Source organism: Dromaius novaehollandiae, chromosome 1 (genome assembly GCF_036370855.1).
Source record: "Dromaius novaehollandiae isolate bDroNov1 chromosome 1, bDroNov1.hap1, whole genome shotgun sequence".
NCBI lineage: Eukaryota > Metazoa > Chordata > Aves > Casuariiformes > Dromaiidae > Dromaius > Dromaius novaehollandiae.
The window spans coordinates 155,763,538-155,777,709 of record NC_088098.1 but is presented as its reverse complement, the minus strand read 5'-3'; the positions used below and the strand labels follow the sequence as shown (position 1 = coordinate 155,777,709).

The 14,172-nt window shown below is 39.7% G+C and overlaps 1 protein-coding gene across 2 annotated transcripts in view; it reads left to right on the top strand.

Annotated features, from left to right (window-relative positions):
• Positions 1-14,172, top strand: part of COL4A2 (collagen type IV alpha 2 chain) — a 143,225-nt gene that overhangs the window by 93,691 nt on the left and 35,362 nt on the right. For both annotated transcript variants that reach the window (XM_064504018.1, XM_064504013.1), the window contains exons 9-21: positions 657-692; positions 777-839; positions 3,192-3,227; positions 3,895-3,936; positions 4,458-4,532; positions 5,914-5,958; positions 7,138-7,200; positions 7,989-8,033; positions 9,985-10,038; positions 10,309-10,375; positions 11,743-11,844; positions 12,257-12,412; positions 13,999-14,091. In XM_064504018.1, coding sequence (XP_064360088.1) covers positions 657-692; positions 777-839; positions 3,192-3,227; positions 3,895-3,936; positions 4,458-4,532; positions 5,914-5,958; positions 7,138-7,200; positions 7,989-8,033; positions 9,985-10,038; positions 10,309-10,375; positions 11,743-11,844; positions 12,257-12,412; positions 13,999-14,091 — 877 coding nt within the window. The remainder of the gene's footprint in view (positions 1-656; positions 693-776; positions 840-3,191; positions 3,228-3,894; positions 3,937-4,457; positions 4,533-5,913; positions 5,959-7,137; positions 7,201-7,988; positions 8,034-9,984; positions 10,039-10,308; positions 10,376-11,742; positions 11,845-12,256; positions 12,413-13,998; positions 14,092-14,172) is intronic.

The window sequence follows — 14,172 nt, the reverse complement described above, 5'->3', positions numbered from 1 at the left end:
AGCTAGATATATTAAAAAGTTAAGATACTATTCAAAATGATTAAAGGTGTCTGGGCCGAATACTACGTTATTTATGGGTATTGGAAGATCTTTGCACTAGCACATTTTTGGATCCAATTTGCAAAAACATTTCAACATGTACTGCAGTTAAAATATGTGGTCACTGAAAACGGTATGTTCCAAATGCTTTTCAGTGACTCAGAAGAGAATCAAAATGATTTGGTAATTCCCATGCAACTCATGAAAAATGTCCTCGGTCAACTTGTGCGTTTCAGCTAAGCTTATATCCCTAATTAAGCGACTGGTTAGATGGGGTTTTCAAAAGAGAATTAAACATGTACTGTTGTCCATTTCATCCTTGTAATTTGGATCCCTAACTTCTCTAGCCAACTTTGTACCCTCCAACTGCACTGCATGCAGTTATAGTATATATATAAAGTATAAAATTGATGTGTAAAAAAACATATTAGGTTATGTATATCAAAATCTGTATTGGATACATCTGTAGGTAAGAATTTGTATAGCATTATAAGCTATGATTATTCTAAATAGTTTGTAAGATGGAAAGAGAACAAAATTTAATCGATGAACAAGAAATATTTTTATTCAGTGTTGTATATAGTATTTACTGTATTCTTTCACTTTGTTGGTTTTAGGGAGAACCTGGGGACCCAGGGTTCAATGGTTTTCAAGTAAGTAGTATTACAACAAATGTGATAAAGTACCACTAGTATCCGATATCAGAACAATATTAATTGATGGTTTTCTATTTAAAGGGACCTCAGGGTACATTGGGTATTCAAGGACCTGTTGGTCCAAGAGGAGCGCCAGGAAGACCAGTAAGTATGTTTGAAATATGTTCTACAGGAAATAAGCCTAATAAAAGAATCATTTCAGCAAGATCCATTATGTTGGGTAGTAACCAAGCAAATGGTTAGAAAAAATGGGTTTAGATATAATGAGCAGGTATCCTTGGAAGTAAAATTTTGAAAGAAAAAAACACTGTGAGACACTAATTTAACAAGGACGAATATTTTAAAAAGAAGTATATTTTCTTTCATCCTGTTTTGCCTGAGGCTCTTCATTTATATTTTATTTCTTCAACATTCTGAAAAGTGCCTAGTTTGTACAGATAATTGCATGTGGTCCATTTAAGTGTCTACATCCTCCTACAATGAGTTGTGAAAGAGATTAGGGCCTAAACATGTTATATTTTCTATTCTTAAAGGGTATGTATATTAGCTGTCCACACTTCCTACAGAAGATTAAATAGATACCTTTCTTCATTAGTATTTAGGATACAATTTTATATTTAAACTTTTCTTTCAGTCACTTTTTTTCAAAAATCAACAGTTACAGCATTGAATTTGACCACTGTTGCTGAATAGTTCTTTGGGAAGATTGTGTTCTCTCCAGATACCATTTTCTGCACTTCCTGTTAGCATAGTTAATGGTTTTATGGGTGAGAAGTAAATGTTCAAATTCAATGTATTTAATTTTCCTTTAAGTTTGCTTTTTTTCCCCCCCTCTAAGACAGCTTTATAACATTTGCTTTATTGGTTGTTTTCCCTTTTTTTTTTGTCAGTATTCACCTCAGACCTGCTCTATGTCACTGATTTTGGAAGCATAATTTTTTTTTTTTTAATTCAGGACTTCTTACACACAGCCTCCACAGATGTTTGCAGGGACCCTCCTGTCACAAACAAATTTTCTAGTACTAGATCCACAGCACGCTAAGCCTTTCCAAAGTAAATTTTCTGCTGTGCCTGCTTTATCATCTGGGGGAAGCTGCAGCTTTTCTTTCTCCTCTGGTCCCCCTGAAGGGAAATCTTCTTTGTCGTTTACCTGCACTCCCTCTAGAGTGAAGCCATGAGGTTCATGAGCTTCACACAGGACCTCCAGCCTACAATGACCCTCATTCCCAGTACACCGGCATGGACGTAAGGAGTGCTATGAGCTGTACCATTTTCTGAGTCCCATGAGTACATCCCTCTGGGTGCAATCCTTGCAACATCTTTTTTTGAACACTCTTCCAGAGTGGATGGATCCCCACATCTCCCAGCTGTTAAAAAAATAGATCCAACTGTTTTAACAGCTCTAAAGCTGTGACTTACCTGTGGGATCTTTGCATCATTCCTCTTCTGTATGTCCTAGATCACACACAAAGGCAAACTCAGCTCCACCAGGCCCCTGCAGGGCCTCAAGACTGTGGTATGCCCTACAGAGTGCATCTGCCCTGCAGATCAGTCAGTCTCAATGACTTCTTGACTGATCAAGCCTGAATCAAAAGTCATTTTTTCAGAACAAGTCTATCGTTTATGCACACAAAGGTACATAGCAAAGCAGAGAAGGTTTAAAAAGTAGTGGCATGGTTTCACCTTAACGTTATCTTTTCCTTGCAGGTTGTGGTTGATTAACTGCTTAACACAGTTGCATCCCCTTCTGAGCTCTGTAAATGGGCAGTTCCATCTGCTGTTCCCTCTCTTTTCTTACTCCTCTTATTCACTATCCTCCTCTCTGAACAGCTGCTGTTTCTTAGTCACCCCACCCTTCTGACATTTGGCAGCATTTTCAGTGTTTAGAGCCCTTTGGACCCCATCATCCACCTTAGCTGACTGAGTCAGGCAGATGACACTCTCCACTTAATAGCTTTCCCACTGATCTTCTTGCAATACTCTCTCTGGCAGCATTATTTCTCTGTTACCTTTTTTTTTCCTAACACCTTCCTTTGATTTCATTCTGTTCAATACCAAGTAGGTAATCTGAAAAGCAGGTGGTAATCTTAAACAAAAAAAAAAACCCTTCAGGTCCTTCATTCCTTACAGAATGATTCAGTACCAAGACACCAGTCCAGAGAATCACTCAGAGATATACTTACTTTTAAGATAAACTTAAAAATTTGCTAAAGCAGAATCCAAAACCACAAATTCTTATTGCTTGAAATAAAAATAGGATTTCATTAGGTCTTAGTAGAAGACTTTTATGCTTTTAGGAAAGATTATTATATGACTTAGGTGGTATTTTTCAGACTAGTAAACATAGCTAATGCAGTAAGGATAGCAGATTGAATGCTAAGGAATGCACCACCTTCTAAATGTGTATTTATATTTCAGACTTAAAGTAACTGAGCTCCTACATGTATTCATTGCTACGTGACAGGTAACTTTCTCTCCCCTATTGTGTTTCCCTAGGGACCCCCAGGGCCCCCAGGACCACCAGGACCACAAGTAAGTCTTTGTGTGAAAGTTATGTTTGTGTTGATTTTGAGCCCCTGAGGTTTGATCCAAGACTCACTTGAAGCCAGCAAAAGAAAAGAACCACAGGCTGCACCGTAGGCTGTGGAGCACAAGAACTTCTGTGTTGGCTGCATACCACAAGAAGTTAATCTTACACAGGGATCACCTACCCTGAAATGATTAAACCAGTTCTAGAGCCAGATTTAATTTGCTACTGTAGTCACAGTAGCTTCCTCTGAACAGAGAATCCTTGCAGTCTGTACAATATTCAATTGTATCTCAGCGGAAGAAATACATGAGTTCATTGTTCCAGCCTACTTAAGTATTTTATTTAACATTTAGTTCTATTAAAAAGCTTGGAAAAGAAATGTTTGATCTTTTCACCTTCTTACTCAGAGAATGACTCAAAGCCTGCTATATGAAACACTGCTAGCATGAGATTTTAATTAGAGCCTTCTTTCTGAATGTTTAAGTCTGTAAAAATTTTTTTAAATCTATAAAAATATCTTGAAGTATAACTAGACTATTATACGATTACACTTCTTCAGTGGTGTTTTAAAGAATTCTAAACCTGAAACAGCCTTTAAGTTTGTTTAAATTCAAATTCTACGTGTACTGAGATGTACATTTAGTAAATCTTGACCTATTGTCTTTGCAGGGAAACAGAGGCCTTGGTTTCTATGGAGAAAAAGGTGAACAGGTAAAGGAGAACTAATGAGTTAATATCACTACTAATAGACAAAGTTGATGTAGTTCCTTATTTATAAATGATCCTATTTTAAGTACTTCCTTAGTTTTCAACTATATTGCAAAACTGTATTGAAAAATAAACAAGTATTAGCTTTGAAAATAATGATAATCTCCATAGTGAATGTCATAACTGAATTACACTTTTACGTGTCTATGTCTAACTGTCTTCATATACACCAATACAAATCAGAGGTAACACTGCTGAAATTTATGGAGTCAGGCTTATTTTAAATAAAGCAATAATCTTTACAGTCATTCTGGAAGCCTACAGTGCAAGAGCAAGTATTGTTAAATGTTAATCACAGCACAAAATAAATTTATTACTTGCCATCAATTTATTTAGAGGTTTAGAACCATATTACTAGCAGAGGCAAATCCGCATTGCTCATTTTGTTCCAGTTCCTTAGAGCCTGTGCAGCTTCAGAAGGTATTGTAACTGTTAGTAAATGTACCTTTGTGCTTTCACCGCAGGGACCCCCAGGTCCTCCAGGTCCACCTGGGCTTCCTACAAGGGAACTGATGGGTGTCCCCTCTGACAAACATAAGGTAACTATGGAATATCTTGCCAAAATACATGAGGAATTAAGAGCTCTGCAGTATCAAAACTAAATTATTGTACAAATATGCTTCTAGAGGTGGTACTTAGAAGACATTAGTACATGAAGAGAGAAATATGCTGCTTTCCCATAGCTTGGATTGTGAAATATTTGTTGAGACTATGATAGGTAAAGTCATTCAAAAAGCACTTGTTCTTTTTGTTTAAGTAAACTCTAGTACACAGCTACTGACCATCATTGGCATCTTCTCATTCTACAGTCAGAAATTTTAGCCTAGAAGTCATTCAGTATCTTCTTTTTCCTAATAGTGAGTGAAATTATCCTGCTTTAAAAGAAGCATATCTTTAGGGAAGCGATCTGAATTGTCATGTATGTTTGTATGTTACAGATATTTGTATACTTGTTCATCCATATTGGCAAAATCCTCTATAGCACGATGCAGTTTATTCTCATATATTGCTTCATACTGTATATATATTTCATATGAGTCACCAGCCTCCAGACCAGTACTTTTTAAGTTCACGTAGCACACACACTTTGGGCAGAAAGATAAGAAGTAAATGGATATGATACTGAAAGATCCAAATCTGCCTTTGACTGGTACCAATAGTTCTGACACCTGCCAAAGATACCATTTGTGGGTATTCCTTATCTTCATAGTTGATGCTGACTTCAGTCATCCTTTCAGCAAACTTTAGTCTGCTGAAATTTTAGTTACTACATTGATCTTAATGTCAAAAGACAAAAAAATTATGATCAGTTTTAGTCACTGATTGATCTTAGTCATTCTTAAAGCAGAAATCCCTCTTTCCAAATTTAAAAATCATGCTTTGGTCAGGTCTTATCATCAGCTCATTTAACTTTTGTTACTCCTGATCTGCAGTCTGCATTGAGCAACATACAAGTTGGGATTTCCATGACTAAACAGAGATATCTGCATATGAGCTACTTGCCTGGACAGCCTTTATAGTCAATGGAGATGGAGTTGACATAGTGAGGGGACTTTAGGCTATAATTTATCTCACCCTAATAGAAACTCCTATGTCTGATCAGACCATTCACAAATAATTAGTATGTAGAGCTGGGAGAATGTGCATTTATTTATCGGCATTTCTGTGGCACTTATCACCCTAAAATTTGAGCAGCAAACCTGGAGACATCCAACAGTGTTCACATTCCTAGAAAGCTTTTCAGAAAAAAATTATCAAACATCAAAAACATGCATTTAATATGATGAGTGTATGCCTGAAGAACCGTACAAGAGTGGTGTTTTGTCTCTTGCCAAATATTTGTCACTTTGTGCTGTTAAAAAGGTTTTAAAGATATAAATGGGAACAGCTAACATCTGAATGCTGCTTCTTTGTTGTTAGGGCGAAAGAGGCGAACCTGGACAAAAAGGGGAAGCTGGAATCCCAGTAAGTCAAGTAGAGAAGATCAAGAGCAAACAACATTGGAGTTAATACTGGTGCATTCTTCATTTAAATTATGTGATGTGGATATGAAACAAGATAATCTGAGGCACCAGTTCTGATGCTTTAGAAAGACTGAACAGCATGATGTATAATAACTCCACAATGCAATCAGTCGTTCTCTTATTGGTTTACCAAAATAAGAATTTCCCTCACATATTTTTTTAATTCTAGTTTTAACTAATAATGAATATCTGCATTTCTACTCATCTGCTACATTTAAACATTCCTTTAAATAAGTATGCATAGAAATGTTATCAGACATTTTCAGTGCAGCATATATAGTGTTTTGGTCTCATTGGTCATTAAGTCTGTTGACTAAGTGGACAGTAATACCCTGTGTTGCTGTATCACTTAGAGCTATCAACCATGCTTGACTGAATGTGATTTAATTAACTCACAGGCGATCTGTAGGTTGTCTGAATAGTTTTGCTATTGAGTGGTTCCTTTTTGCTTTCCAGGATGATTTAAAATATAGCCTTTACCAATTAGGGATGCCTCACTGAGGATCCTGCAGAGCTTTATTTTCTCAGATGGTCTGTTCAACTTCCCCATGAGGCTACGGGAGGCAGCTATGGTGTGAGCCCTGATGCCTTCAGCATGCAGTTGCTAGCCAGTTCTTTAGCTCTTCCTCAGATTTTATACATGTGGTATTTTATTGACTGCAGCAGAAATACTGTAGATTTTATGCTGACATAACAGACAGGCATATGTGTGTCTCTCATTTTTCTTAATGGTAGGATGGATGGTAGCACGCCCCTGTTTGCCAAATAGCCCTCTGAAGCCACAGTTTGCACATGGGCTGAGTTGCCTGATTGGTTGTATAGCTAAACAGTTGCTTTGGCTCTTCTTCAGAGTCACAGCTACAGAAGAAATAAAGACATGGGAGATGACGGGAGGGAAACCTTGTCCTCTGTCTAATGGCGTGATCCTGTTATTCTAATGAAGCAAGCATGTTTGTTACACTCAATTTTAAGGACATCAGTTCTTTCACATTTAGCTCTTTTTAGTCACTCCATGTGTTATAATGATGTTTTCCTTCCGTTTAGTTTCTATAAAGGCAGTGTGAAAGTTGTTTTGCACATAACATTCAAATATGCTGAACTGACTTGTAATGTTTCCTAGGGTTTTCTTATCTATGCTCCTGAAAAAGGTGAAGAAGGAGTAATGGGCTTCCCAGGACAAAGGGTGAGTCACTCATTAAAAGCATTATTCATCAAGCTAAATGGGGGCAAGACCAAACTGAGACTTTTTCTTTAGAAATGAAAAACAGATTAAGAAACCATAGAAATGATAGTTTTTCAGCCCCTGGATGCCAAAGAATGGCCATCTCTGAACTTATTGGTATGAGAAAGGGAAAAGGCCATTGTGATATGGTAAAGGGAGGAGGGCACCACTGGACTAGCAGATATGCGTATGTCCTTGCTGGGAAGCCATGCGTGACACTCACCGGGCAACAGGTGCAGAAAGCTGTGGTCGCTCACCGTGGCTCCTCTGCTGGTCCCGAGCTTCATGTCACTGTGACCACCTTAGCTCTCTTCGCACAATGCTTAACAAACATGACTTTGACTACAGCTACTCTGTGAACCCAAACAAAAAACATATCTAAATGCTTAAATGCTAATCTTGTAGCATCTATGGATGCTTTAAGTCGCACTGTCTCTAGAGTGCATGAACAGCATAAGAATAGTATTCAACATATGTTTTTTAAAATATCAGATATAAAATTTTCATGATCACTTTCAATGTACTGATAAAAAGATAGAAGGTGGAAAAAAACAAATATCATATTAAACTTCAGATCTGTTCTGTTTCCACCATACATGTATGTCATTGAAAGTGTATCTGAATTATGACTGTTAGTTTTAGAACTTCGAATTTACTGTCCAACTTACTTTGGCTAAGAAATAATAATGGTTCTTAAAAGACTTGTTACGATGCCACTTTATTTTGCTAATTTTAATGTGCCTTCATAGGGGCTGCCTGGTATCAATGGTTTTCCAGGACTCAGTGGAGAAAGAGTGAGTATTTCACACGAGACTTGTTTTTAATGCATATTTAGACAAGCTGTCTGAAAAGCAAACTGCAGAGGACAAATTCTGCCTGAAATTATACCAGCTGTAGTCTAGTAAATATCGTCTGGATTCATCTATCATTGTAATTTTGGGTCAGGTGGTCTCCTCATCAGTGGAAATAAAAAAGAAGCCCTATAACTAAAGCATGTTTTGCCATTTCAACACAAGCACGTTTTCAGAGCACTATGAGAAAGCATCACACTCATTGTTCCCCTTACTGCTACCATGCTTTCTGTAACTTTCTTCCTGCCGTGCAGAAACTTAGTCTTTTAATTAGCTTTCTGAAGATGTTTTTGAAATCTCTAGTCTGTGTTACATCTTGGATATCAAAAAGCAAAATGAAAGAGAAGGAAACTGATAAATAAACCAATTAAATCTCTGTCACTATAGAAACAGACACAATGTTTAAAATAGAATTCTGCCAGACATGAAGAGCTCATACTTTTTATGTGTGTTCAGAAAAAGGCCTCTTCAATCAGTATTAGAAATTATTTCCATGAGATATTCAAATAACTGTGGGATGCATGTCTTCTCCATGCTTCCCCATTCCTGGTTGGTTTAAGGATTTGTCTTGCCACCAAGGCAGGACAATAATAACATGAAATTTTCACAGCTATTCAGTCCAATCACAAAACCTGGTGGTCGGGAAGGAAAAATGCTATCAATCAGTAATATGTACATTGAGAGACTATTAAAGCTAAATAACTGTCTTTCCCTTAGTTTATGTTTGTGCTTCAGTCAGAAACCTTCAGGGGCTTCCTTTTGTTGAAGGTAAATCTTGGCAACAATTTTAGTGGAGTGTACATTGGTTTGGATGGAATATCACTCTATAATATGTATATGCAAAGGAATGGGCTACTTAATGGGCTTTTCCCCAGTAAGCACATTTTTGTTGCTTTTTCATGAATGACTTGATCCCCCGGCTTCACTTTTAGGCCGCCAGCTCCATCTAGTGTAAAGAGATTTTACACCTACTACTTAAGTCTCCTCTTCTGATACTTTGATCTATAGTTGCCATTATGGGAAAGTCTTTGATGTATATGGTTCTGTTTGTGGTATCTTGCTGAGTGCTGTGGAATTGGTAGTGCTTTAAAATTGTGTAAATGTTTTATAGAGCCAGTTATTAAAATTCCTGCTCTGTGCAGGAGTTCATCCCATTGTGAAACTCAGGAGTTACTTAAAAATGCTAGCTAATAACCAAACTAGTGTGAATTATACAGCTTTGCTGGTTTCAGTTAAGTTATGTGGATTGGTATCAGTTAAGGATCTGGCCCCTGTTTTCTCCCAAAAGTTCACCTTTTTAGCATTACTCTTTTTGCAGAGTGGATTTCAAACACTTCAACTGAGGGAAGGGGGCAGGACCTTAAATATTATAACATCAGACTGGACGTGGTCCTTGGCATCCTGCTCTAGCTACCCCTGCTTGAGCAAGGGGGTTGGACCAGATGGTATCTGGAGGCCCCTTCAAAACACCAACTAGTCTGTGATTCTTTGATTCTGTGATTTGCTGTGGTGAGGATGGAAAATTTCTGTGCCATACAGTGTGCCCAGCATGGCTGTGAGGGAGTGGGGGAGGAGAGTGCGAGGGGGATGTCCAAGGGGACGATGCGAGGGTAGGCGCTCTATCCCACCGCACATTGCCAGGAGCTGCAGAGCCTGCGCCACAGCAGGTCCCCTGGCGTTTGACCGGAGTTGGGTTTGGTCCAACAAATAGAACACTGAAACACAAGGACACTTAATGGTGTTACCTTAATTATTACACCCCAGGGAAGACAAACTGTTCAGCGCTGTTGCATATTTCTCACACCAATATCAGTGGAAGCTAACTGATACAGACCAAATAATTTTATCCTTTTTGGGATAAGGGAAAAGTGAACCATTTTGATGTGTATTACAGGGTTTTTCAGGACTTGATGGTGAACCAGGTGGCTATGGTCCTAGAGGAAGCAAGGTACTGTTTTACTTTCATTTGCTAGAAGCAATAAACCAGATGTAACTTTGCTTTCCTTTCTTCTTTGTAATGTAGTAACAATTGAAGTGCTTGTTGTCATTGTAGAATAACCAGTTGAGTTGTTAACTTGGAGTCTGTCGGATTTCTTAAAATTCACATCATTGCTTTTGAGAGTTTGTTTCTTTGTGTTTCATGGGCATATATTTCAGTTTTAAAAAATCCTCTGGAATAACATGCTTAAATGCAATACTTCAATTTCTATTAACACAGGGAGAGCAGGGTGAGAGAGGTGTTCCAGGACCAACAACTTATCTTCCTTACCCCATTCCAAGAAAAGGTATGTCTGCTTCACTTAGGTTACTTATCTTAGCCATGGACTACCTTCCACATAGATCAAAAGCATGAAATCCTGAAAATTCAACTCCTTAAACTGTTACAGAAGGTATAGTTGCCCTCCCAAAGAGTGCCCTTTCTGCAGGCAAGTGGCTTCTTTCTGTCTCCCCTGCTGAAGCTGGACTACCATACAAAAGGTATCCATGCATTCCTGAGACCACAGAGAAAAAATAAGCAAAAGAGTGTGACATAGTCATACTGTGAGAGGAAGAATGGAAGATATGTGTTCTTCTTCCTTTTCAGTTTCAGAGTCTTTGGATTAAATGGTGGAATAGCAGAGACCATTCATCTAATCTAATATATATAAAAAGAAAAAAAGGAAAAGAAAGAAGTCCTGAGGAATAGAAGGGGATTTGTTTCTTCCTTTTTTAAATTGAAAAATTTCTTTTGTGATCTTTTCAGTAGGCTTGTACTACCCACTGTCAGCTGTTTTGCAGAGCAGTGGTGGCTCTGGCTGACCAGACCAGAAACACAGAGAGGGAGAATGTCGGTTTGCAAGGCCAAAACTGTGCCAGGGGAAGTGCTAACAAACAGAAAGGATGATCACATGCCATTGCTCCAGCCTGGGCCCTCATCCTGTTGAGTTTACCAGCCTTCTTGAAAGCCGGAGACTAACAATGTATGGGTCCCTTCTTCCCTGAGAAAGAGGGTAAAAGGCCCCAGACATTGTCCAAACCACCCAGAACACCCTGCCAAGGTTATAGGAGCAGGCGCGACTGTGAGGAGAGAGAAGGAAGCAGGCAGTATGTTGGACATATCACATGTCCTCTGGCATTGTGGACCTTTGACAAAAAACATGATACTTTCTACATGCAACAGCTGGGCCCAGTGAGATGCTTTTGGTACTGGGGAGCAGAATGAAGCTCACATATACACCTGCTATCATGGCTAATTCACATAAGGAGAAGGAGGAGCTTTCCCCAGAGGGCTGGCCTCCTGTACCTGCTGGGAGCAACATGGCCCTGGGGGCATATTAGAAAGTGCAGAGAGATGTTCTCCTTTCCCTCAGCCTGCTGGCTCTGCACCATTCCTGCTACAGGGCATGCTCAGCCCCAGATGTTAGGGCTTTACAGAAATCTCTCAGATAGACTGCATTCATATTGAGGTGGCAAGAGGTGGCAGGTTTCTACATTTCTAAAGCTACCTTTAAGAAATAATTTATCATATTCTATAGCAGTTGAAGTTCTTAATTTTTACTTTTTAAAAATTGCAGTAGGTTGAGCAATCTGCAGCATATCAAAAGTCACTATTTATGCGTCACAAACAGCATCACATTAATGTGTATTTTGTGGAACTGGGGATGTCTTTCAGGTGCAAGAGGTGATCCAGGCTTTCCAGGTATTTCTGGACCAGAGGGAGACCCAGGAGAGGAGGGAGATCCTGGAGCACCTGGTCTTCCTGGATTCACCGATGGTAATACACCAGCATCACGTGTTCTAACAACTGGATTTTATAACAAGTTTTAACTGGAATGGCGTTGGGGCAGGGAACTGTGGTGCATTGTGTAATATACAATACAGTGTGATAGATAACTAACTGCTGGGGCAGAAGCTCAGAGGTGCACTTTGCACTCCTGCCTTGGCTCCCATAGGGCTCTGGCAAGGCAACTGCCGTAGAGATAAGAAGTTACTTGCTTCAGTAGCTGTTGTTGATTGTTTGAGTGAAAAATACTGTTACCATTTTTGCTATGCACTAAATGTCTCTGTTTTTCTTTGTGTGCTAGATGTAGTTGCATGAATTTTCACTTCTGTTATGTAACTGCTCTTTGTGCAGCTTTGTTAAGAAATTCTTCTGAGCTTCTTCCCTGTTTGTGGTTCTGTTCCAGGGGACGGGGATAAGCCAGGCTTACCTGGAGAAATGGGACCAAAGGGTGAAAAAGGTGAAATAGGTTCTCCTGCTTATCAGGCGGGCACGCCTGGGTTTCCGGGTAAGCACGGCACACCAGGACTCCGTGGTCCACCTGGTCCCCGCGGATCTCCTGGTAAGTGCATGAAGAGAAATGATGAGAACTCACAAGAGCATCTTTATAGATAGTTTTTGGCAAGGCAGAGTGAAAAAGTAGATTGAGAGAATGAAACAAAATGGATAGCTGGTGGGGGGGGACACAGGGGGAAAAAGTTGTATGCTCATGGATGAAAAAAAAAGGTTAACATGATTTTTAGACAATTCTGGCAAATTTGAAATACAGAGACCTGTTTTGGCCTTTGGGAGGGATATGGGGATTTCATGCTCAGACTTGCATTTTTTTCATGGTGAAAAAAAGATTTTTTACAGCTGAAGTTTCACATAAAAGACGTATACCAGCGCTCGGATAACAGGGTCCTAGTAAGTGTGCAAGAGATAAAAGATAGATTGAACAGGGTCTCAAATGGAGGACATACTGACTGTAAACAGCATGTTCAACAAACAGAGATTAAAATGAGAAGTTGCAGAAAAGTCCAGTTTTTGTCTCCACGGTACAAGAAAAACACTAATCTATGGAGGGCTGTCAAGACGGTTGGGGGCTGGAGCGTATGATGCACAAGGAGTGGATGAAAGAGCTGGGTTTATTCCTTAGCCTGGAGAAGAGAAGGCTAAGAGGAAGCTTACTGCTGTCTTCCTCTGTCTCTCGGGAGGTCATAGGAAAAATGGAACCAGACCCTTCACTCAGGTGCACAGCGAAAGGACAAGAGGCAAAGGTCACAAATCGCAACAAGGAGCTGGACAACTTGCTCTAACTTTAAGTTTGGCCCTGCTTTGAGCAGAGGGTTGGACCAGATGGTCTCTGGACGTCCCTTCCAACCTAGGTTATTCTCTGCCTCTGTGAAGAGTGTCAGACAGTGCAAGAGCAGGCATGGAGAAAAGGATTGCAGAAAGTGATCCAGAGCTGGTGGTCTGTGGTACTGCAAAATACGCTGTGCTGAGGAAGAGCAGGGCCAGGAGTACCAGAAGTTACAAAGGTTGTGTTTGTGGTAGCAGACCACTTCCTGGGTCCTGAGGCCATGTCCTACAACCACATTGAGATGAGACCTGAGCATATACTGTCCCCATATGCCTCATGGTGGTTTCCAGCCCAGGAAAACCTGGGCCTGGGGCCATGTGCGCCGGTCAGTTCCTGATGTGTGCGCCTTGGAGTGCACCTGTCCTGCGGAACAATCATAGCTAAAGGGAGGAAAAAGCCAGGCAAGCTGCTATCGGGAGGACTATCACTGCTGAGGAATACCAAAGAAGGTGAATTCTTCGAAAACAGATGAAATAAGCAGGGCTTAGGAAGGCAGAGGGAAGCAAATGGCCCTTTTGGGTGGTTATGTCACGACAGAGTGGCAGGAAGGTGAAGAGTTGGTTAAGGAAGGGGGCAGATAGGCCATTATTGTGCAAACTGAAATTACTGACAATGCATGTGGGAAGCTGTGAAAAGGAGAAAAGAGAGAAGGTGGTAGATAAGAACAAACTGGGTTAGACAGTAAATGACATTGAGTGGAAACAGAAAAATGCAGATGTGGTGCAGCTCAAAGGAACAGGGAAGAAAGAGAAGAAAAGTAAAAATACAATACATTAATTTAAATTTTTATTTAATTAACCTTCTAGGTTATCTCTTTGGATTAAAAGGACAGGAGGGGACTCCAGGTAGAGCTGGCACACAAGGTTTTCCTGGGCAAAGAGGACCGAAAGGACCTAAAGGCAGGTTATAGCAAACAAGTGCACAGATTATCTGCTGTTATGCAATTGTGTAAAACTCCCATTGCATTCTGTTTGAGTTTT